At 32.2% G+C, this 27264-nt stretch overlaps 1 protein-coding gene and 1 long non-coding RNA gene across 3 annotated transcripts in view; one reads left to right on the forward strand and one right to left on the reverse strand.

Annotated features, from left to right (window-relative positions):
- Positions 1 to 26815, reverse strand: part of LOC127731039 (calcitonin receptor-like) — an 82443-nt gene extending 55628 nt beyond the window's left edge. Inside the window, exons 1-2 of the mRNA XM_052239812.1 lie at positions 26557 to 26815; positions 26066 to 26228 (exon numbers count right to left, since the gene is read on the reverse strand). Coding sequence (XP_052095772.1) covers positions 26066 to 26144 — 79 coding nt within the window. The 5' untranslated portion in view covers positions 26145 to 26228; positions 26557 to 26815. The remainder of the gene's footprint in view (positions 1 to 26065; positions 26229 to 26556) is intronic.
- LOC127731040 (uncharacterized) lies at positions 902 to 6358 on the forward strand. Of its 2 annotated transcripts, none has more exons than XR_007995426.1 (3): positions 902 to 1075; positions 2966 to 3156; positions 5974 to 6358. It is a non-coding gene; the product is annotated as an uncharacterized LOC127731040 (long non-coding RNA). The 2 variants fall into 2 exon arrangements; XR_007995427.1 differs by lacking the exon at positions 902 to 1075 and adding an exon at positions 1212 to 1486.
- Positions 26816 to 27264: the final 449 nt, after the last annotated feature.

Consider the following 27264-nt stretch of genomic DNA (forward strand, 5'->3'; position numbering starts at 1 on the left):
GGGAAAACATTTGTGCCAGAATCACCCGAAATAATTGTTTGGGTAACAAGTTGCATATATAGACAATAACTGTTTAGTGTTTAAATATCAGCTGTATTTGTACGAGGTAAGAAACAGGTGTAATGCGAGCTTTAGCGAGCTAGCCTATTACAGCATAGCGATATCTGTAGGGCTGTATCTGTATAGTAAGACACCCAATTGCAGGATAAAAGGTAATCTAAGCACGATCCATTATGAGATGCATTCAGATCATAAACGCTGCAACAAAGCAAATCTAAAAAAGCAAAGTGGAAAATCTGATTTAATCAGATTGGCTCACTCTCAAATGTTTCTTTGCAACAAAATTTACACCACTATAGATAAAAAACTGTTGTGATCATATAAATTCTATAATATTTTTGGAATAAACTTGGATATTAATGTATCGAATTTTAATTAAATTTTAATGTGAGGCTAGATGCTTTCAAAAGTTTTGACATGTGAAAAAGGAGATTTGAGGTAAATATCATTTTGACAGCAACCCAACAACATGCCAAAACAAACAAGGCTAAGATATCTAGAGGTCGACAAACGGTCTTCAACATTTCAATTTCATTACTAATGTCACAGGATTCGATAGACTTGATTTCCTGTACTGATTTATATATCAAGCTAAAATTATGGTGTTTGTAGACCATCTTACACAAGAATATCAAAAACAATTCTGTAAATTTGGTACTTTGTACTTGTAGACTTGTTTTCTCGCAGACCATTTAAAATTTACAAAAATATATTCTGTTGAATCAATACTCTCTTCTTACTGAGATATCAACAGCCTTTCTATGAACATGGGTAAAAGTAGACATAAGCTGCACGTCAATGAGATAGCAACCCAAAGACACAGAGAGAAATCTTGCAGTAGGACAACCGGAAGCGCCTGAGTATTGATTTCGGTGCTCAGTGATACGGTTCACTAGACGACGTTGTCAACACGTAATGGCGGCCATTGTTTGACGTTGGATTTGGCATTCCACGCAGTAAAGATGCATTTATGACATTCTTGGATGCTAAAACTTAATGCCACACAACATAAAAGGTAAAGGATAATTTCAGATATACCGAGTTAATTATTTTCAAATAAGTGGGATCCCAAAAAAATGATTTAAACGTCAAAAATAAAGTGTAAAATTATATGAAACATGAAAATGAAATCCCATTTTTCACCATTTCCTTTTCATATATTGAATACACTATTTACACCAACCACTGGTGAATTATATTCGGATTTCGGTCTTAGGTATCCGTCCTTGTCTCCGGGAATATTATACCCACACAAGTTGTCAACATCCGTTTTCAAACTGTTCAAAGTGTTCTTCACAATCTCCCTGGAAAATATTCACGCTATCATTTCGTGTTCAGATAATAGAACGTTGTAAACCTCTAACAGCAAATAGGGACCAAAATTAATCAAATTTGAAAGCACGATTGATCACGTGTAATGCCGACTGTAAGTTCTCTAAAAAGGGGGGTAATTTCTCCCCCAAATACACATGAATTTTGCGGACCGTCTTAAATTCAACTCAAAAGTCCAATATCAAATCAGAGGCGGATTTAGGGGGGCAGGTGGACCACCCCCCCCCCCCCCCCTTTTGTGGGAAAAATTTGGTTGATTGTATAGGGAATCACTGATGCATGACTGGAGCTGGCCCCCTCTAGTCCAAACAATTATGACGTCTTGCAAGACGTCATAATTATTTGGACTATAGGCCCCCTCTTATTAAAATTTCTGGATCCGCCACTGCAAATCATTAGAATGTAAGACATATTCACTTCTACTGTTGGCTATTTTATAGCTGGTCTATTATTAATAGATTCGTCCCATTTCATATACACCAAAATTTAATATTTAAAAAAACTTTCATTATTATATTAACATATAATACAAAGGGAAATCAATCACAAGCACTTGTTTCTGTCAATGGGGGGTTCACTATCCATACTCATACGAAAATTTTTATTTTTATGTGGGTGGGTTGGTAGGAGGAATTATATTCATCTTCTTATTTTACTATTATGGCTTATTAATTTTTTTTCAATCTGTACACAATTGTTCTTTCCTTTTTATTGGACAGAATATTCATGTTCATCCTGTGTCAGCACTCTTGTCAGAGCAATGTTTATTTTATGTTCGGTTATTACCATGATTACATGGACATGTACATGTACCAGATCTTTCGCATAAAAAAATTAATTAAGATAGCCATCCTCTAAATCATAACTCTGAAATTATAAAAGAAATTTACACATTGAAATTAACCAATCACCCACCCATTTGAAAAGCTTGTACACATGCTGCTTTGCATTACATGAATCCCCAGAAACTAATTAATTTACAATTTCTTAATACATGTTATATCTGACATGTTATATTCTTCCAATGATTATATATATCTAATTAGAAATGATAATCCGTTAACAATACTACTTTCTCAAACTTCATTTATATTGTCAAGTTCAAGGTGTCAATTTAGTGACAATACAGTCATGACAGTGGTGGTTCCAGGATTTAAATTAAAATAAAACTGGGTTGTGAGTGCCCCCAAAATGTATAAAATTTCAGCTTGCATTGTATAATAGACATGTTATGATCTTATGATGTTTATGCAAACTATTAAATACAAAAATGTTATCAAAAGGTTTGGTATAACATAAATTTGCTCCTTGTTAAACCTAAAAATTATTTTTCAAGACTTTTGAAATGTTTTCTTTGTCTGAAACTTTTATGTACATGTATTGAGCAAAAATGCTGGGGGCATAATTATCTATAATACTTAATAAATACATGTACATATATTTTCTTGGTAATTTATTTGGCAAATTTGTATTCATGTGTTGATAATAACAATGCAAAGTTTAATTTTGCTTTGAATAATTTAGTAAATAAACATTAATAGTAATTGTATGTATATTTGCTTTATATTTACAGGATGGAGAAAGATGTTCACTCTGGATCAAAAATTCAAAACAGGGGATCTTTTTATTCAAACAAAAATACTTGTACATTTATGATATTCTGTACATACAACAAGAAAACAGTAATCAAATGGAATGTCCAGTGATGTTGAAAGCAAAATTATTTTTGTTAACAGAAAACAATAGGACTACAATATATTAAGGGTAAGTAATCCAAAATTGTCTGTTTTAATAGGGTTACAAAAATTGACAATGTGCTATGATTTCAATCCCCAAATATGAAACAAAAACATAATAAATTATACATGGTATTTAAACTGTTTTCATAAGGAAACAGACTGAAAAATATTCTGCATTTAACAGTCAGACATGAACGTTGCCAATGTAATAAATTGGGCCTGGAACTTAAAATTTATAGGATATAGGCCAAGGAATCATTCAGACTTTAAGGCCAAATGGTATACTTTTAATAGTTTAAAGATTTTATTCTATTATCTATGCTGTATAAATGTCAATATTGTTTCATTTGGATTTAAAACCTATTTTCAAGAATGAAGGGTACAGTAATTTAAAATTAATTTAAATGATTTAAAACAATACAAGGGAAGTAATCTTACAAGATGTGCATTATATCCTAATGAAGTGTTTGTAATGAATTAGTCCATTTTTATACGACCGCAAAAAATTTTGCGGTCGTATATTGGTATGACGTTGGCGTTGTCGTCCAGTGTTGTCCGAAGACACATTGGTTTTCGCACTATAACTTTAGTTTAAGAGGATGGATCTCTATGAAATTTTACCATAAGGTTAAATACCACAAAAGGAAGGTTGGGATTGATTTTGGGGGTTATGGTACCAATAGTTAAGGAATAAGGGGCCAAAAAGGGGCCAAAAATAAGCATTTTCTAGTTTCTAGACAATAACTTGTGGAACAGTTTATGGATCTCTCTGAAATTATACCACAAGTTTCCATACCACAAAGGGATGGTTAGGATTTGCTTTGGGGGGTTATGGCTCAAATCATTTAGGAATTAGGGGCAAAAAAGGGGGAAAACCAAGGTTGTCCTGGTTAATGGACAAATACTTTAGTACAAAACATAATTTAAAGCAGTGTAAGGGAGATAAATCAAATACAGCATTTGAATTACCTCCCTTATACTGCTTTTAAATTATGTATTAAGTAATGGTTAATGAACAATTAAGAAAATTTAAAACAGTGTAAGGGAGGTAATCCAAATACAACGTTTTGATTACTTCCCTTACACTGCTTTTAAATTATGTTTAAAGAAATGCATATTTATAAAGGAAGACCAGTAAAAATATCTGCAAAGTTGCATCTTTTTTTTTTACAAAAAAATCCATATGAAAGATTTGACACCATATTTTAAATTCTATTATAAAATAGATTAAGTTAGCACTATGGTAAATTTAAATGGGTAATTATGGTTGCAAATTCCATTGGAAATTTGAATTGAGATTATGACCATATCTTGTGAGGGAAAGAATTTTTTGGGGGAAAAAGGGGGGGGGGGGGGTAAAAAGAAATTGTGGGGGATCAATTTTTTTCTCATTTCAGATTTCAGAAATTAAAGAGAATTATTCTTCAAATATTATTTTTTTTTTCAAATTTCAAATATTGAAAAATTTCAAGAAGTAATCTTTAATTGCACAGTATGGCCCATTAGATTTGTAAAATCTTTGACCACATTAAATTATTTGTTATGCCGAATCTGACCGTCTATTTAGATTTTTAATTTTGGGTCCAGTTTTCAAATTGGTCTACATTAAGGTCCAAAGGGTCCAAAATTAAACTTAGTTTGATTTTAACAAAAATTGAATATATGGGGTTCTTTGATATGCTGAATCTAAACATTTGTTTAGATTTTTGATTATGGGCCCAGTTTTCAAGTTGGTCCAAGTTGGGGTCCAAAATTAAACTTTGTTTGATTTCAACAAAAATTGAATATATGGGGTTCTTTGATATGCTGAATCTAAACATGTATTTAGATTTTTGATTTTGGGCCCAGTTTTCAAGTTGGTCCAAATTGGGGTCGAAAATTAAACTTTGTTTGATTTCAACAAAAATTGAATATATGGGGTTATTTGATATGCTGAATCTAACCATGTATTTAGATATTTTATTTGTGGGCCCCGCTATCAAATTGGTTCATATTGAGGTCAAAAGGGTCCAAAATTAAACTTTGTTTGATTTCATCAAAAATTGAATTATTGGGGTTCTTTGATATGCCAAATCTAACCGTGTATTTAGATTTTTAATTTTGGGTCCCGTTTTTTGAATTGGACTACATTAAGGTCCAAAGGGTCCAAAATTAAACTTAGTTTGATTTTAACAAAAATTGAATTCTTGGGGTTCTTTGATATGCTGAATCTAAACATTTGTTTAGATTTTTGATTATGGGCCCAGTTTTCAAGTTGGTCCAAGTTGGGGTCCAAAATTAAACTTTGTTTGATTTCAACAAAAATTGAATATATGGGGTTCTTTGATATGCTGAATCTAACCATGTATTTTGATTTTTGGGCCCCGTTATCAAATTGGTCCTCATTGAGGTCAAAAGGGTCCAAAATTAAACTTTGTTTGATTTCATCAAAAATTGAATTCTTTGGATTCTTTGATATGCTGAATCTAACCATGTATTTAGATTTTGGATATCAGACCATAATAGGTAAATTAAAAAAATTTAAGTTCATAGACCACATTCATTCTGTGTCAGAAACCTATGCTGTGTCAAATATTTAATCACAATCCAAATTCAGAGCTGTATCAAGCTTGAATGTTGTGTCCATACTTGCCCCAACTGTTCAGGGTTCGACCTCTGCAGTTGTATCAAGCTGCGCCCAGCGGAGCATTTTATTTTCAGATAAGAGAATGACTTAGCAGACTGTATTGGGGTCATAGATGGCCTTAACAATGAAATACAATATATTATAATTATCATTCTTCATTACGTTTTGATTGAATTAACAAACTTAATTTAATAACAAAATATTTTCTTTTTTCAGAAGAATAATTTTACTGGAGGATAAAAAATTTAATACCTGGAATCAGCAATTTACAAAATGTATATGAAATTTATTAAGAGAGATATATTCATGTACAGAATGGTAACCCCACCAAATAACTCAGGTGGTTCAAGTGATTATTAGCAGACATTTTTGTTTAACTAATGCAGGATTAAACAAATGAAGCTTTAGCAGACTATGGGCTCCAAAGTGTAGTAAAAAGAGGATTTTTAAATATGACAGACTCATAAACATTAAAATGTGCATAAGTGAAATGTTACAATATTTAGTAAAACATTCAGATTATTGACTCAAGTTGTTTTCATGAAATTTTTAATCAAAGCAATATCACTGTTATATAATTAATAAGATTCCATATGTTTTATTTTACCGGTATACTTTTGACAACCAAATATATCTTCCCTCAGCTCTGGCCTCAAGTGTTTCCCTTTTATTTTGTATGAGTGTAATTTACAGAAAGCTCACTTTGCTTTTGGCGAATTCAAGTTTTGCCTTTCCAGAATTATTGGACTTTATTCATGGAAAATTAGACATTTGCCCATATGTTGTAGAAGAACTCAATTTTGCTTTAATACTTTTTCAAGAAATTGTATCACAAGGCTAGATTTGATCAAATAATCTCACTTTTGAATATTTATCACATATCACATACTTAAATAATCTAGTATGCTTAGATTAATTTCCTTCACTTTTGCCCTGTTGTTGAGATTGGAGTGAAATAATTTAATTATTTTATCCCTATCAATTTGGGGTTGCCTGGGGATCTGTGTCCCATTGGGACGGGCATTTAACACTGCATAACTATATCCTATTACAAGTTATGATACAGCCAACCATATAACATAGCCCCTGCCACTGAAAGGACAAAAGAGGTGCGCAACATACAAAAAAATATTTCATATGGCTAGCTTCATTGTATCCTTTGAATATTTCATTGATTTTTTGTCAGTAGTTATTTATTAAAGGTACTACAGTTCCCTTTCAGTTTGCCTGCTTAAGACTTGATTACAGTTCCAATATAAAAATAAGAAGTTGGGGTATGATTGCCAATGAGACAACTCTCCACCAGATACCTTATGACGAAAAGGTTAATAAATATATGTATAGGTCTCTGACAGCCTTCATCAATGAGCAGAACCAATAACGCATAGTAAGCTACATGTATAAAAGGTCCCTAAATAACATGATACAATAGAGGCTGAAAATAAATATTCTGCATCAGTGAGTATGCAAAAGTGAAAATATATTTAGAAAGAAAAGCATGTGTACCAATGGCTGCAAATAAAAAGTCAATCTAGAAAAAAATCCTACTACCTCACACATTATGGCTTATGCAGTTTATTCACTATTTTGTCAACAAACTTTTACATACTTCATTCAACTAATTTACATTAAACCTGGGAACAGTACTGTATATCTGTCAATATATGTTCGTGATTAAACAAGACAAAATAAAAGAAAAGAACAGGGTGAAAGGACCCAGAGCGAACAAGTATTAGTGCGAACAGACCAGGATTCCCTTCCCACCACCTACCTAGAATAGGCATAGCAAATGGTCCTCCCCATATGCATAGATATATTAATACTAGTCTAATAGTCATTATACATGTACATGTTATACCAATGCCCTAAGAAACTGCACATTGAATTTTTAAAAAGTAAAGTCATGAAGAGTTTAAACCAACACTGCAAACCAGAAATTAAGAATCAATAAAATGACACATGCCTTTGACAAAATTACCCCCCCCCCCCCTTTTTTTAAAAAAAGAAACAAAATAAAACACATAACGATAACTGTATTAACGAAAGGAAACTTATGAAAAAACCGATAGCTTTTCTATGGCCTATTCAGATTAGATGGTCATTAAAAACTCACCGGCCGATAACATACTAACAATATTCACGAAATAAATATGGATTGATCAACGAAGTACGATATCAACAAATCAATCCCATGATGATGTAGGCCTAAAACTGTTAATTTACCAAGCTCGGCCTGTTTTGGTATAACGTTGATATGAATTCAACATATCGCATGACTTCCTTGGCATTCAGATAAACAAAATTGCTACAAAGAAGTAAAGAATCCAACTTTTAATGACATTTACGTTGACATTTTCGGCGCCGGAAATTGACAACGTTGGTCTATATATATATACTGACACAACATCGGTTGAGGTAGATTCCGGCAATTCTGCTTCTTAAAATCTCTTGCAGTTAGAATTTATTGATGTCTTAAAATATATTTGTTATGTTTCATTAAATTTTAGTGGATAATTATTTTTGAGAGAAGAATAGCTATCGTGTACTTCAGAAACAAGATTTAGGGAGGACCACGCCCCCATGGTGGGAACATACAAGATAAAAATGACCGTTCTCCATTTCTACTCGATAGAAGTGCCTAATTTTTTCATAACATATACATTATGTATCAAAGATAATTATATGAAAGTATAAAAAAAATCGAGGCGGAGATTTTTTAGAAACAGTTAATAATTATAGCAGACCAATTGACGTAATAGATAAAAAGACGAAAAGGGCGCCTTCTTCAAATTCGAAAAAAATCCATTATTTTACAATTTATTGACACATATTGTTATTTTTTAATGGGGTTTAATATCTATTGATTACTTTTCCATGAGAATTTAATGAATATTTACTTTAAAAACAGAAACTCTTCCTATTTCTAAATCTACCGACCATGCAAGGAAAAACCTATAAAAAATTGCGACTCCTACATTAAAATGGGAACAAATTTTTGCCCTGGCTTGAACACTCACGTTCTTTACGAATTTCGATGCCAAAAACTAGCGAGAATATGATGTAGAATTTTTTTTTAAATCGAAGGATAGGTATTTTTTTGTTCCCATTTTTAATGTAGGCATTTTATCCTACAGTGCAGAAAATCAATATCCGAAATTCTATGTTCAGATATAAAAAAATGAGATTTCCTTTTATTTTAATGTTCAAAAATGAAAATAATATGTAAATTCATATATTTTTCTCATATAGATTTGCTTACAATCAACAGTATTTATAGTCGGTACTTTGCCGCAAACGAACGAAAAAAAAATACAAAAGCGCGCCATTTTTCAGTTGACGTCGGCCGACGCAAAATAGTCCAATTTTCGGCGTAGGACTACTGAGCGCCGCCGAATCACATTTTGGCCAAAAAGGCACATCCGGTTGTCCTACTGTTGAGGTAAAAAAAAATATTGTGAATAAATAATAGAAAATATTAAGAACCTGGGTTCTGAAATCCGTAGACTGTGCTCTGAAGAAGATACATAGAACCATTCTAATAATAATGTACTAACGTATTTATTAAAATTAAGAAAAAATCATTTTTATGTCATGGTCATATTCTGATAGATATAACTGTAAAGCATTGGCTAGTACCACTTATTAGTTATTCAATAAACAATTCTTTTATCAAAATGTTAAAGGACGGAAGTTCTTTTTTTACAGCAAGTGTCTTGAAATCTTAAACAAACAAACAAAAACCCGCTATAAAAAAGAGAGAATATATTTAGAGTTAATAAAAATATTTGAATATAAAACATCATTTCTTCGTCACTTACTAAGGTTCCAAGCTTTTGATGGGAGTGCAGGACTTACTTGTGACCTTTCAGAGTTTAATCTTCTGAGAATTAAGGCCGTGGTGGTTTTTATTTTGTATTTTAGCCTTATTCACAAAAAAAGTGAAGACTTATATTTGCAAGAAAGATTTTGTTCACGAAAAACATATATTGTCGGCTAATAGTCAAATACCTACAACCCGGTTAAAACAAAGTTCTCAGTCAACATATCTTCAAAATATATATTTGGATTACTCTCGGTTTATTAGAAGTCATTGTCAGAATGCATACAAAGCAAGTACTTCTCTTGTGCAATGATGAAGGGAAAAGGCTACCCTCCCTGACATCAAGTTGCTTCAAGTGCAAAATAAAAGCTACCATTGCATTGAGTTAAACTTAATGTAGAACCAATGACACCCATGAAATATGTAGTTATTGGATGTGAACTGATTGATAGTTTAGTCATATTAGTTGTTATTGGGTTTGAACTATCTGTCAGTAACTGCAAGTACTCTCAGATCTGTATTTTGTGTTTTGTGTTGTTGTTAGGGATGTGTTACGTCCGGTCTGTGTTGTTGTTAGGGATGTGTCACGTCCGGTCTGTGTTGTTGTTAGGGATGTGTCACGTCCGGTCTCTGTTGTTGTTGGGGATGTGTCACGTCCGGTCGGTGTTGTTGTTAGGGATGTGTCACGCCAGTCCGGTCTGTGTTTTTGTTAGATGTTTTCTGCTTTGTATCGATCTGCGGATTTAAGCCCCTTTCAACTGATTGTTATATTCTGTTCTTATGTGGTGCTGTAACACCACTGTCCTAGGTTAGGGGGAGGGTTGGGCGCTCACAAACATGTTTAACCCCGCCACATTCTTTATGTGCCTGTCCCAAGTCAGGAGCCTATAGTTCAGTGGTTGTCGTTGGTTCATGTCTGCCATATTTATTTTTCGTAAATTGTTTTTTTTTATAAATTAGGCCGTTAGTTTTCTCAAATGAATTGCTTCATATTTTTCATGTCGGGGCCTTTTATAGCCGACTATACGGTATGGGTTTTTCCCCATTGTTGGATAGTTTTCTGATTGGCAATCAAACCACATCTCCTTATTTTTATATTGTGATGTTTTTTATGCTAAGATAAATCTATGCTTTCTGGTTATACTAAGTCAGTCATTTACGGTGTCAGATGATGCTTATTATATAATGAATTCAAAACTATTTGATAGCAAGGCACATTAATAAAGGTAAAAGATTAAAAAAAACTGCATGTTACCGTAGGAACGTCAATTTCTTCATCGGGAATTCTCAAGACTAACAGTTTGGAAACCCAAAGAAATCTACCGTTTGTTAACGTAGGTAAACATTAAAACAAAATGTGTTTGTTCAATATTAAATAGGGTGTTTCAACCTTAGTTTTAGTACAGTTACATAATGTGCAAAATGGAAATATACAGACAAATGTATAAATGAAACCATTCAATACCGAAACACTTGCAACGAAGCGGATGGAACCATCGGCCGGAATCAAAATTTTATATCTTTCCTATAGACTTTGAAAACATATGCTTTCAAACTTGTAGAGGAAAACCCTACATTAACTAGAAAAGATCCTATCCATGGCTTTAGTAACGACTAATCAAAATGCATTACAATCAGACCTTTTTACAATAGATTACAAGATGTAAGGAAATTGCTTCCTAAATGTCCCTTCAAGGAAAATAATTAACAATACATAAACTGACATAAACAAACGTATTACTGTCGCATTCTAAATTATATTACGACAGGGCCACAACCGACTGTTGCTCTAGATTATAGGAAATTCTTGAATGTTCTAATGGTTTTTTTTTTTTTTACTCATTTGGAGAATTATGTATTGATGTCAGATCTTTGATATTGTGCCGTTGGGTAGCTGTCTGATTTACGTTTACCGAAAGTTTCATCTTATTCCTCAGCATGTCCCTGACATAACATAATAAGACTTGATATCAATACGTATAATAATAATAATAATAATAATAATAATAATAATAATAAATTCTTTATTGAAAGGTGGTAACTCATTTAGATCTTGTCTACTTTTTATTGAGGCCCTCAAACAAAACATAAAATACAAAAAACATTCGACAGAAAAATACCAAAAATGCATACAACATACTTATTTACATACATTGTATATAAAATCATTTATACATCAAAATAGCAAAAATAAGGAATTCATATTCTAACCAAAAATAATTACATCGTGTATTTGTTAACATGCAGTATTTCTAAGGAAATGATTGTAAGAATGTTTCCTGAATTCTACATTATGACGTATTTTTTTTTATTGTGAATGGTAAACCATTCCATACCTTTAATTGCAGAATAATGAAACAAGTTGCTTTCTTTAAAAAAAAGTAACGCAATACGTGAACCCAAGACCGCTGACTGGTCACCATAAAATTGTTGCTGAATTTTTTGTTTGCTTTTGAATTGAAAATATTGACTGTGAATAAAATCAGATAATGATGATGTTAAAACATCTTTATTAAAAATATGTAATTGTGTGTAGATTCTTGCATAAGTCAATTGAAAGCAATGTTGGATAGTTGTGAATAGAAAAGTGTATATATATACAGCTACTATTTGAATATACATTTTAAGGCTCGACTATTTTATTTATTACTTGGGAATGTATATTATTTTTTCATAAACCTTTTGTAAATCCCAGTTTCTACAAACCGGATGTCTAATGCAAATTGCACAAACCAATCGCAATATAATTTAAGCATTCAGTTTGCTTTATAATCTGGATGCATTTATTTTATCTATCATATCTTCATATTTTGTTTCCTGGATGCCTTCAATTATTCTCAACTCGTTATTGAAGCTGTCTGTACTCATAGTAGACGTTGTATAGATAAATTTAAAGTCCAATTTCCATGTGAAGTGAAACCCTGTGACATGCAATTTATAAGAAGGTTTCGTATATATTTTACTTGAGAGTAACACACCAGCTTCATTGGGACCTCTTATATAGAGACTTATTTTGGTCTCATAAAACATCTCAAATTTTAAGGATTTCCTGATTTTACTTAAATCAATCCAAATATTCTACAGGAAAACTTTGTTTTGAAGAATATCTTATTTTCAGAAGTTTTATGAATACCTGAACATACTCTCAAAAGAACCAATTTATATGAAAAGATACCAGGATTAAAATGTTGTACGCCAGACGCGAGTTCAGTCTACAAAGAATCATCAGTGACGCTCGAATAAAAAAATTTAAAAGGCCAAATAAAGTTCGAAGTTAAGTAATCTATTCCTTGGGTAGAAAATCCTTAGCATTTCGAAAATGTCAAAGTTTATAATAGGACAGTGACTTAAAAAAGAAAATAAAAGAGAAACAGCTAGAGGTCAGAATACCGTATGTAATGATGACCGTGCTTGAAAGTCACATGTCAAGCTCTTACTGCCGTGTCCCGAATTTAGATAAGAAAAGCGAAAATTCGCATTCACGAGTGAAATTAATATTTATGTATGCACGTGGTTTTTTGCGCAATAAATAGTAAACAGAAAGCATACGTACTAATACTCTGGATAATAATACGCATATATTAATCTAATAATTGAATTCGGATGTCAAACTACCTACCTCAATTCTTTTGACTCCGGATTCATTGACATTTTATCCGGACTTTTGTGAACGCAAACCAATAGTGTGCGTATGAACAGGGTGATATATAATGTGAATGATAGCCGGTCAACAAAATGAATACAATTTTCAAAATCGTACCAGAGTACAAATATTTAGATGCTATAAGGTTAACAATTAAAACAAACAAACAAAAAAAGAATTGAAATTTTATAATTAACATACATTCCTGTTAGTGATTTTTTCCGAATATTTAGAATATGATATCAATGAATATTTACGGATGGACATTTTATTTATCAAATCAATCTCTTTTTAAAGTCTAACATTCCACTATATGAATATAATTATATTGCTATACAAAATATAAGCAGAGACTTATAAATCCATACTAAAACAGTATAGAATAATTAAAATTATGATAGTAATTAAATTTTGTTATGATTATTGTAAAATATTAATTACGTTTTTTGTGAGATGCAAGGATTTAAAATTGTTGTGAATTGAAACCATGCAAGAATTTTTTTTTCATTCACGACCGTTTAAAATTTAGATATTTAGCTAACTTTGGGTATGCATCCCTGCTCATACGTTGCATATAATTTTCATAATGTAATGACTGTTCAAACCTGTGAGACATAATAATAATAATAATAATAATAATAATAATAATAATGATAATAATAATAATAATAATAAATACTTTATTTAAAGAGGGTAAAATCAGTTAGTACAATACTAATCTCCCCTGAAGCCCTCTGAATAACTCAAAATATAATAATATAATATACATACATACAGCTTTTTATGCAAATCAAATGATGAAAAACATACAATCGTTTCATAAACATATTTTCTTAATGATTTACAAAACAAATATGTGGAATATTAAAATATAGATAAATTTCTGTGATAATCGTTATTTGGTTGGTTTTACATGTTTGGTTTATGCACGTATAAATGAAGTCTCAGTTTAAACTTAATAATGAATATTCTCTTGGTCTGGTAGTATCTTTTAATGAAATTAGATATTTTTTACCATGTTGACAGAACAATCCTTTTGTTTGATTATCTTTCTGCTTTCCGACCACTGTGTTTCCGACCTAAGATAAATATGTTTAACAGAAATATCGTTTTCTTAATTTTCTTCATGCTTTCCGACATTTTCCCATGCTATGATTGAAATACAAAATATCAAATGATAAACGTTCAGAAATAATCAGTTTATTCTGGGACATTATATATCAACAAACTATTCCCAGGTTAATTGTCACAATGCACAACAGCACGCTGTATTAAATACTACACACACAACGCGTAGAGGGACCGTATCAAAGCATGAATTATATAATTGCGTTATCATTATACTTGATATCTAATAAAATTCACATTATTAAAATCACATATGTTTTGTCAAAAGGCAAAAAGGATCTAACATATAAATGATTTTTTGACTGCAACCTAGCCTTTATTGTTTTACTTTCCAATCTACAAACAAATGAACTTTGATTGTTGAAATATACAATGTCACGTGGTAGCCTATCCATAGAAGGACCGTATCAAAGACATAGATAACTACCTGTATAAATGATCGAAAATTTTCGAGACGTTCCGAGAATCTTGATTCCGAGGATATCGAATGGCCCATAGACACTTCCAAAACTCGCCAATATATAGGTGTGTACCCCTGAGGGGGTTCACGCAAATATTTCTTCTAACAAATATTATTTGGTCTTGATACAAATATATCGTTATGAAAACCATGACGGAAGGCAACATAGCCATTACATAAAAACATAACTTGACGCCAGTACGGAGGGCAATATAGCCATGACATACCATTGCATGACTTGACGTCAATACGGGGGCAATATAACAATGACATAACATATCATGACTTGACGTCAATACAGAGGGCAACATACTCATGACAAAACATAATATGATTCGAGGTCAATACGGAAGGCAACATTATAATTACATATAGAATAACCATACATTGTCTCGAAATATAAATTTTATTTGTACAAGGCTAGAAACTGGTAGAAAGCTAATGAAATATTTAGGGTAAAAACCATTATTTTTTTAATTTGGAGCGAACGACGTAAAAATTCCGCGAACCTGTACTTTTAATGACGTCATAAATAAAACTCTACAGCTGCAGTATAAATAAAAAGTATAATATAAAGTCAATACGTAAGGCAACGTAACCATGACATAACATTCTATTGATATGACTTGACCTTAGTACGGAGGCACCATAACTATGACATACCATACCATGACTTGACGTCAAAACGGAGGGTAATATAACAATGGCATGACATAACATGACTTGACGTCAATACGGAATGCAACATAACCATGACATAATAATATAACTTGACTTCAAAATGAAGAACAACATAACCATGGCATAATATGATATGACTTTACGTCAATACGGAGGCTAACATAACCATGACATAACATAACGTGATTTGACGCCAATACGGAGGGTAACGTAATCATGGAATAGCATACTGTTAATATGACTTGACGTCAGTACCGAGGACACCATAACTATGACATATCATACCATGACTTGACATCAATACGGAGGGCAATATAACAATGACATTACTTAATAAAACTTGACTTCAATACGGAAGAAAATATAGATATATGCAATACATATTGAATCACGCTGAAAATGAATATAAAATTTGTTCATTGCATGTTGCATTATTTTATTTTTGATTTTTAAAAAACTGCACTAGACAAAATGCCTGGAAGACATCAACGCCAAAATAGATAGAATTATAGCTATGCTAGTCGTTATTAGGAACAGTAAATCCAAAATTATATATGTTTTATACGAAAAGAGATAGAGAATATTGTACATCTAAGTCAAGAGAAAGATTGAACGTGAAACCAAAATTATGACCCCTTTTCTTTCTAAAATCAATCAGGAAAACCCTTACTTTTTATAAAAGAAACATTGTTTTTAACATTTTATATTTATCATAAGTCGCTAAGCGAGAAAATTCATGCTTGATTAAAAGGTTTCTTACGAGGAACAACAACAGACCTATATCACTAAACGATCATAGGTATGTTTGTTTCTTACGAGGAACAACAACAGACCTATATCACTAAACGATCTTAGGAATGTTTGTTTCTTACGAGGAACAACAACAGACCTATATCACTAAACGATCTTAGGAATGTTTGTTTCTTACGAGAAACAACAACAGACCTATATCACTAAACGATCTTAGGAATGTTTGCTTCTTACGAGGAACAACAACAGACCTATACCACTAAACGATCTTAGGAATGTTTGCTTCTTACGAGGAACAACAACAGACCTATATCACTAAACGATCCTAGGAATGTTTGTTTCTTACGAGGAACAACAACAGACCTATATCACTAAACGATCTTAGGAATGTTTGTTTCTTACGAGGAACAACAACAGACCTATATCACTAAACGATCTTAGGTATGTTTGTTTCTTACGAGGAACAACAACAGACCTATATCACTAAACGATCTTAGGAATGTTTGTTTCTTACGAGGAACAACAACAGACCTATAGCACTAAACGATCTTAGGAATGTTTGTTTCTTACGAGGAACAACAACAGACCTATATCACTAAACGATCTTAGGAATGTTTGTTTCTTACGAGGAACAACAACAGACCTATATCACTAAACGATCTTAGGAATGTTTGTTTCTTACGAGGAACAACAACAGACCTATATCACTAAACGATCTTAGGAATGTTTGTTTCTTACGAGGAACAACAACAGACCTATATCACTAAACGATCTTAGGTATGTTTGTTTCTTACGAGGAACAACAACAGACCTATATCACTAAACGATCTTAGGAATGTTTGTTTCTTACGAGGAACAACAACAGACCTATATCACTAAACGATCTTAGGTATGTTTGTTTCTTACGAGAAACAACAACAGACCTATATCACTAAACGGTCTTAGGAATGTTTGTTTCTTACGAGGAACAGACCTATATCACTAAACGATCTTAGGAATGTTTGTTTCTTACGAGGAACAGACCTATATCACTAAACGATCTTAGGAATGTTTGTTTCTTACGAGGAACAGACCTATATCACTAAACGATCTTAGGAATGTTTGTTTCTTACGAGGAACAGACCTATATCACTAAACGATCTTAGGTATGTTTGCTTCTTCCTTTACTTATAAGCTAGTTAATAACAACAAATATCGACTATATATGTCAGGTCATTCCGTACAACTGTTGACTTCAAATAGATATAAACAGGCCTACATCATTTAAAAATTGATAAAAGCCTGATTGGATTTTTTTCTGACTGTCAACCATGCCATTTTATATGTTCTGTAATAAACGATACAACATAGCTGACGAGATTGACCAGACCAAACAAATTAGGCATCGGAAGTTTCACTAGATTTAAGAGTATTTTGCTTCAGATCATTGACCTAATAATCTACTTTTCAAATGTTTGTTAATTGGCTATAAAACTAAATAAACTTACATAGATATACATTTAGTATGCATGATATCGATTAAAACATAGAATTACAAAGAAAATCGCTGCACTATAATACATTTGTACGAAACTAAATACACATAAAATCATTCAAAGAACTTTTTGTTGATTCTTTAAACGAAAATATGATGATCACAAGTAAGCTGTCATGATTTTGGTAGTTTTTCAAACAATAATTACAAAAATTAAGCATAATTTTTTATTTAAAATTCAACTTTACGAGGTTTTAATTTGCACTATTAAAATACCATTAACTCAGAAGATTTTCAGTATTCCTTTTCGTCTGATTATGCCGTGAACGTGTCTTTTGCATTGTACTGATAGAAGTTTAATTTTAAATACTAGTAAATACAGTTAAAAGAACATTAAAAAACTTGTTTGTTGTCTTTAAAAGAAACTATGGAAATGCAAATTTACAATACAATTCGCTCGTGCTAAATTTCAAGTTTATGCTCGTGGTTTTATTTCTTCCATCAGATGAAATCGAACCAATGCCCCTCTGATACCCTGCGACTTAAACTCGGTGAATGATGTAACCAGTAACTCACTGGTACGCTGCGACATCAACTCATTGAATGATGTGACCAGCTACTCATTGATAACCTGCGACATCAACTCACTGAATGATGTGACCAGCTACTCACTGATAACTTGCGACATCAGCTCATTGAATGGTGTGACCAGCTACTCATTGATATCCTGCGACATCAACTCACTGAATGATGTGATCAGCTACTCACTGATAACCTGCAACATCAGCTCGCTGAATGATGTGACCAGCTACTCAGTGATAACTTGCGACATCAGCTCATTGAATGGTGTGACCAACTACTTACTAATAACCTCCGACATCAACTCGCTGAATGATTTGACCAGCTTCTTGCTTACATCCATTTTATTTGAACTTTGGTGCATAGTTGTCTCATTGGCAATCATACCTCATCTCCTTATTTTTATATTTTCACTAATAACCTCCGACATCATCTTGTTGAATGATGTGGACAGCTCATTATTGATACTCTTTACACCAACTCGCTGAATGATGTGACCGGCAACTCAATGATAAGATGAGACTTCAACTCGCTGAATGATGTAACTAGTAACTCACTGATATATTCCGCGCCATCTGCTTGCTGAATGATGTGACCAGCTCCTCACTGATATCCTGCGACATAAACTCACTGAATGATGTGACCAGCTACTCACTGATATCCTGCGACATCAACTCACTGAATGATGTTACCAGCTAATCACTGATATCCTTCGACATCAACTCGCTGAATGATGCGACCAGCTACTCATTGATAACCTGCGACATCAACTTACTGAACGATGTGACCAGCTACTCACTGATAACTTGCGACATCAGCTCATTGAATGGTGTGACCAGCTACTCATTGATATCCTTCGACATCAACTCGCTGAATGATGTGACCAGCTACTCATTGATATCCTGCGACATAAACTCACTGAAGGATGTGACCAGTAACTCAATGGTACCCTGCGACATCAACTCGCTAAATAATGTGAACAGCTACTCACTGATAACCTGCGACACCAAATCGCTGAATACCGTGAACAGTTATTCAGATAAGAAATAAAAAAATATGCTAAAATGGTGTGATATTTTACCCAAAAAAAATAAGTTGCCGGTTACATAAAATGTATTTTTTTTTATCATGATGGCACGTATTATATTGAATACATAACTTAACAATTTTGATAGCAATGTTAAACCGGCTCATTTGGATATAATAAACCCTTTAACACCAAACGTCATTCTATTTCAGGGCATGTAGTATTCGCTTATTTTCCATACTGTTTTAGCAAGATTAGTTAAAGTTTGTCCTTAATTGAAAATCATTTTTGTTTTATTTCATGTCTTCCAATTATAAGAAACTGAGATAGCCATTTATTAGGTATCCGGTTGTCAGACTATGTTTCCTTTTATACTACAAAGCACCTGCCTTTTGATCTGTTCAGTAGCGCAATTAAGTAAAATAACTACATAGATAGAATTATTGGAAAGCACAGATGTTACTAACAGTTAGTATATTGTTTTTATTACAGGGAGACTCAGCTTGTTATTAAGTACGACTAACATATATACCGGGCATCATTGCTTCTATAGAATATCCTAATAGCCTCAATTACCGATTTGACTATGCAAACACATAAAACTGTTAATTATAAACTAAGTCTGTGTTCTTGTCAGCTGATGTCATAACCAACACTGCACTTTGAAGTAGGTCAGGATTACCTTATTCAGGGTCCAAAACAGTACTCTGAAGTTTGTCAGGATAACCTTATTCAGGGTCGAACACTGCTTTGAAGTAGGCCAGGATAACCTTATTCAGGTTCCAAAATTGTACTATGAAGTAGGTCAGGATATCCTTATTCAGAGCACAACTAGGTCAGGATAACCTTATTCAGGGCCGATCACTGTACTTTGAAATAGGTCAGGATAACCTTATTCAGGGCCCAACACTGTACTTTGAAGTAAGTCAGGATAATCTTATTCAGGGCCCAACACTGTACTTTGAAGTAAGTCAGGATAATCTTATTCAGGGCCCAACACTGTACTTTGAAGTAAGTCAGGAAAATCTTATTCAGGGCCCAACACTGTACTTTGAAATAGGTCAGGATAACCTTATTCAGGCCCAACACTGTACTTTGAAATAGGCCAGGATAACCTTATTCAGGTTCCAAAATTGTACTATGAAGTAGGTCAGGATATCCTTATTCAGAGCACAACTAGGTCAGGATATCCTTATTCAGAGCCCAACACTGTACTTTGAAGTAAGTCAGGATAACCTTATTCAGGGCCCAACACTGTACTTTGAAGTAAGTCAGGATAATCTTATTCAGGGCCCAACACTGTACTTTGAAGTAGGTCAGGATAACCTCATTCATGGTAAAACTTTTGATAAAAGGAAGAATACAGTTATGTCGAGGTTTCTTAATTTGTTCGGTTTTATTATAAATAAAAGTAATTAACCGTAAAATATGTTTACGCAATTAATAAGAATTTACATCAGCTGGGTTATGGATGCTGTTTGAACATAATTACATGCATGTGAATCAGACCTATGTCTCTGTAGCAGTTTGAACATAGTTACATGCATGTGAATCAGATCTATGTCTCTGTAGCAGTTTGAACATGGTTACATGGTGACATGCATGTGAATCAGGTCTATGTCTCTGTAGCAGTTTGAACATGGTTACATGCATGTGAATCAGATCTATGTCTCTGTAGCAGTTTGAACATAGCTACATGCATGTGAATCAGACCTATGTCTCTGTAGCAGTTTGAACATAGCTACATGCATGTGAATCAAATCTATGTCTCTGTAGCAGTTTGAACATAGCTACATGCATGTGAATCAGACCTATGTCTCTGTAGCAGTTTGAACATAGCTTCATGCATGTGAATCAGACCTATGTCTCTGTAGCAGTTTGAACATAGCTACATGCATGTGAATCAGAAGTATGTCTCTGTAGCAGTTTGAACACATATAGTTACATGCATGTGATTCAGATCTATGTCTCTGTAGCAGTTTGAACATAGCTACATGCATGTGAATCAGATCTATGTTTCTGTAGCAATTTTCATCACTTGCATTATTTTACATTACCAGTTTTCATTGTTTTGTTGGAGAGCTTAAATGTGTATTTTAGTATCGATCTAATAAGGGTTCCGCTTGTAACAATACACTCTAGTGATTTTATTGGACAAAAGAGTCCAATAATAACTAACAAGTAATATATGAATATTAATGATCAGACTGCGAGTCGCTCAGTCCTTCATAATTTTGTGTTCCGCATTATACATGCTCAATGACTATGTCTTGCAAGAAAATCGTCCGTTCTGTATGCATAAATAATGTAGGTATCCAACAGATATATATATTAGTTCAAAGTGACATTTGCAATTTGAAAATATGTATCAACTCGAACAATTTGTTTAGCTCGCAATAAATTATGCCATTTTTCATCTGTCCATCATTTCGATATTATAAAAGAATATAAAATAGATACACAATAAATAAAACCATATAAAATAGATACACAATAAATAAAACCAGACTATGTTGCTTATCCAATAATCCAGAAAGAAATTCTTGGATCGCCATTCCAAAAGATTACCATTACCAGCAAATAGGAATATATCGTAAATAATTGTACCATTGAGAATTAAAACGAAGAGATTAAAAAAATAATTTACCGCCTGCTCAATTTATTACTACAGTATATACATTTCAATAGCCTAAATGTAAGTGAAAAAGATAAAACTTCGAATATTAATTTCATGTTTCTGAATGATAAATAGAAATTCGTATTTTTTAGCTTTACGGACAAAGAAATACTGTTTGCACAATTTAGAATTTAGCGCTGTGTAAATGTCTAAAGATAATGTCAGAGAATCATTTTGCTTGCAAGGTAAGATCAAACTGACTGCATCACTTTCTGTGTGCCACTTATATTAGTCTTGTCCTGTTGCTTTAAAGGAAGTACACATTTTTATATAGGCGGTAACTATGATTCCAGACTTATTGAAGTAGTTTGAATGAAGAACACTTCTGGCATAATTTTAGGTACAGCACTTTGCTCATCACAAACAGTTTCTGCAAAATGTCTCGCTATATTTACACCAATACAACATTAATTTCTCAGTATTTCAATTTTCTTTTCTAGTGAACAGTGCAGCAGGAATTAAATTTGACTTGTAGATAGTACTTTGAATGTGAGAACCATAAGGCCCACGTAATCATTTTTTACTTCCTTTTAACTTGTTTATCAATCCTAGATAATGGAAAACTGGTTGACTGTCTTGGGGGAAAATATGAACTCTTTTAACGTAAAATAAATTTTAGAATCAAATATTCTAAAATGGTCTTAACATCGAATTAAGATATAAATGTAGGTGTCAATCTTAAAGTACACATCAGTTCTGATTTTACAGTACATAGACAAGTCTGAAACGTAAATGTAATAATCAGAAGTAATCTGCTTGACATTTTCACTTGCATTCAATTTGTCTTTTTCTTAATAATTAATGTAGAAGCTAGGAAAATGTTGTGTATATCTTATATGAAACGGAACAATACATCCATCTGTTCGTTTACAGAATAGTTATGAGGTTTATATATTAACTCGTAATCATCATATAACTTATACAATAAACATGACATAAAACAGAAAAAATGGATAATACTAGATGTGCAATTAACTTCTGATCTCCGAACAAACCGTCCATGTAAAGTACTTTATATATAACAGTTGATACAAAGATCATTTGAGACTAGTTACATTATTTTCTCAGCTTATACAAACCAAGATAAACAAGGATTTCCGTGATAGATGGTAGCCATTAAACAAATAATTAATCTTCACAAGTACAAGATAGGCCTTTAATTATAAAATAACTACTCAAGAATTCGAATGTCGAAAAATATTCAATAAGAAACCGAATAACACATATAGCTCGTGGGTTAATACGAATTGTTTGTCGGTCACTATAGTTGAATATCTTTCTATTTTGATTAAAATTGCCACACGACTCCTTTTTGGGGCAATTGGCTTTAAAGAAAGTTTTTTACTCGTTTAGGATTTTTTGGCTATCATTTTGAAAACTATAATATTACAGTAGTAGATTTTGGGACCCTTTTACGGAAAAATAACAAGCAACACATAAAAGTTTAACGGCCAAGGTCGTTAGTCGACTTCTAACACATGTTTTTGCACTTCAATGACAATTTTTACCCATCTTTTATTTTGGGTTTACATATACACGAGTCTATTTACGAAATTCACATTTAGAAATACTAAGATTTAAAAACCAGAAAATGATTATTTTTTACATTTTGAAAGTTTGATACTTAGACGTAGCGAGTTCCAAAAAAACAGCCTAGGATCATTCGTTGCCATTATGAAAATTGTGTGTCTAAATTTTGAATAAGTGACCAACTTGTTTATACTAGGAACCCAACGTTTTGAACTTGGTATAAAAATGGGAACATGCTAAGAATTTATCAATGTCAAATAACAATCACACCAAAGATAAACTACAACTGACTTGGTCTTAACTCATCATTCAAATCTTCACTGTACTTGATACTACTCTCATGTAAGAGATAAAACGTATAGTCAAGTACTTGACATTCCAATGGAGTGTGTCCCTAATATTGTATATGGATTCCTTTATTTTATGGATTACAATATAAGGTCGAAACTTCATACAAGCAAAACGAAATAAAAATATGGTTAAATAATAATATACAACGTCAATTTCTCTTCTCCGAATATATTTATAATACACATGAAATTAACATAACAAAGATCAACGTTAAAAATTACCCTGTGTCCATTTCTTAACTTAATATCATATTTTCAGCGGAAATATTCATACAATAAATTCAGAAACTAGTACGACTTTTCCTTTCAAACTGTTTATTTTATTGTTCATTCCTAGATTAATGCATTCCGTTGGATTCCTTTTAAGGGAGTGTACATTTTGCGTACATTTTCCAGATGGGTAGATATACATATGCATGAAGTGACGTTTAAGATTTCAATGAACATAATATTTTCATTATAAAAACAAAATCATAAAAGGGTTATAAATATCATAAGTTGGGATAAAATGTAACAAAATTTTAGTACATACTAGTATGTAGACAAATTTAATGGATGCCATTGTGTTACTCCACTTGCAAGAATTCAAAAAAGGTGGTACTTGCACTAATCATTTTATCGGAATTTTTTCTTTATAAAGCTAACAAATTAAGAAAGTATCCTAAATGATGATCGTGTATTTCTTCATGATATTGCTGTATGAAATATATCCGATGTACAATCGTTGATGTTAAGAGTGTAGGATATCATGATTTAAATATCAGTAAATTAAGTACTTTGTGTTTGCTTTCATTACCTGTGATTATATCATTGATACGGAGTGTTTTACTTAAACAAAGTTAAGTGCTTTCTGAACTTATTTGCATTGTTTGTTTATTAATGTATTTTCTATAATTCGACTGAATGTTATTAAAAAAAACTACTTTTACCCGCCTAGTGTCTATGTATATGTCCCAAAATCAGAAATTTTGTCCGTGTTTGTCTTAAGTTATATCTTAAATATGAAAATAAGAAGATATGGTATAATTGCCAATGAGACAACCGTTCTAGAGACCAAATGACATAGTTAAGAACTATAGGCAACCGTGAGGTCTTCAACAATGAGCAAAACCCATAACGCACAGTCAGCTATAAAAGGCCCCGAAATGACAAATGTAAACAATTCAAACGAGAAAACTAATGACCTGATTTATATAGAAAATAATGAACGAAAAACAAATATGATATAAAGCAACGACAACCACTGAATTACATGCTCCTGACTTGGAACAGGCACATATAGAATGTGGCGGGGTTAAACTAGTTTGAAGGCGCCAACCCTACCCCTAACCCGGGACAGTGGTGTAACAGTACAACATAAGAACAAACTATAAAAATCAGTTGAAAAAGTCTTAAATCATCAGATAGATACAAAGCAGAAATACATCTAACAAAAACACAGACCGGACGTGGCAGGGTACTTATAGATCCCCACAACAACAAAAAAGAAGTTTGTTTTATTATAAGAAATTTTGTGTTTATTGCAGATTTAAAAGGTTAGACCAGAGGTCCATTACTATAGGTATCAACATCTAGTTAAATGTATTAACAACAAATGTCTATACTTTTACACATATTACAAATGCATTTTATTAAACACGAAATAGTGTTGAAGTGTAAATATCATTTTGAGGATTTTCTTAATTTGAATTTAAAACCTTAATCTAAATCATGTTTAAAGTATAAATATCATAGATAAAACATTGTCTTAATTTGAAATATGATTGTATTTGGGTCTTTTTTTTTAAATATGTATGTATCAAAATTATTACGAAAATCAAAACAAAGATCAAGATCTGGGAAACTAATTCAATTGTTCAACATGAGGTAGCAGATTACTACAAAAGTATTTTTGAATTGAATAGATGAGCCAGATCCGATTGTACTCTGGCAGTACTTTTTCTTGAATATCTGTTTAGTGTTTTGGTACAGAGTATAATTTTCTTATTCATCACATATTTTCTGTTATCGCTATTCTATCCTGGTTTTTCTAGACGTTTAGGAACCTCATATTTATCCCATCTTGAATTGTTACACCAATGTTTTCTTTTTTAATAGTGCATGCCTTTATCGTCATTTATCACATTTCTATACAGATAACAACTGTTAACAAGATTTGGGAGAATCAGTATCAAAAAGAAAATTCTTACCGTCATCTGGTGTCTTTACACAGCTCAATGAACTTTCCAGAAATGCTTTCAAATGAGGATTATTTGTCAAATCCGACATTGTTCATTTAAAATAGTCCAGTAATATATTTCCACAGTATTTATCCAGTTACAACATCTTCGTCCATTCTGTCAATTGCTGTCTCTGAAAAAGTGTCGGGAGTTTTATATGATAGCGATATTAATACATCTTATAGTCAATACTAGTTTCAATTAAATGTCAAATTAATGCTAACTTACCCGCTCATGTAAAACATTAGTTATACAATTTTAATATATCGGTTAGTAGAAATCTTCATTGTTTAATCATTTGATTTAAAATGCTTTATCAATGTTAGTTTTTCCGATCAATTTCATTCAACGGTAAAAGAATAAAAAGGTTTTCGTAATAAATATAAGGTATTTGTTTGGTCTGAACTTTTTGCGAAGTTCTTAATTTATAAAACAAATTCATTAACTTCAAATATTCTCACTATTTCCTTGTAATGAAGCCAAACTGATTTTAACACTAATTTACATCTCGATCAACAAAACTCTTTTTATCGACTGGTCAGAATCTTTAACTTGTCATCGTCAACTATTGATTTGCACAGGTTGTGATAGGGAGATCTCAATCTACATCAAGTCAATTTCACATGCAACAAAAATCAGCATTATTATATCCTGTTTGATATACAGGAAGTACATCCTATAGTGCTGTTATCATCAAAAGACTTGACCGCTGGCCAGCAAATTGCTTAATGACTCTGTTTATTTGCAGTCAACATAATTAATATAGATGTAAACATGCACATATTAATGTTGCTTCTGAAAACTTCTGTACTTTGATATGATTAATTAATGTATTTGATAACAAATAATAAAAACTAAATTGAGAAAATATACATAGCACATTAAAACGTAATTCACAACAGGATGTAAATTCAGTTTTTATTGACCATGAAATCTTTTTGATGAAGAAGTTTCACGACAACTTAAAAAGTGTAACAGGTATTTTCATTAGGCATAAGTATATCATCAATCATACATTAGTGTTTTCGAAAATCACTTATTAGTTTATATGATAGACATAGACTTAGTGATGGGTCTATAATGACATTTGACGCTTTAAATGTTATATATATCAAAGGTCACTGGGGCTGATTTAAAAGACGTAAACAGAAAAATAGGTACATCTCAAC

The sequence above is a fragment of the Mytilus californianus genome, unplaced genomic scaffold (assembly GCF_021869535.1).
Source record: "Mytilus californianus isolate M0D057914Y unplaced genomic scaffold, xbMytCali1.0.p SCAF_2, whole genome shotgun sequence".
NCBI lineage: Eukaryota > Metazoa > Mollusca > Bivalvia > Mytilida > Mytilidae > Mytilus > Mytilus californianus.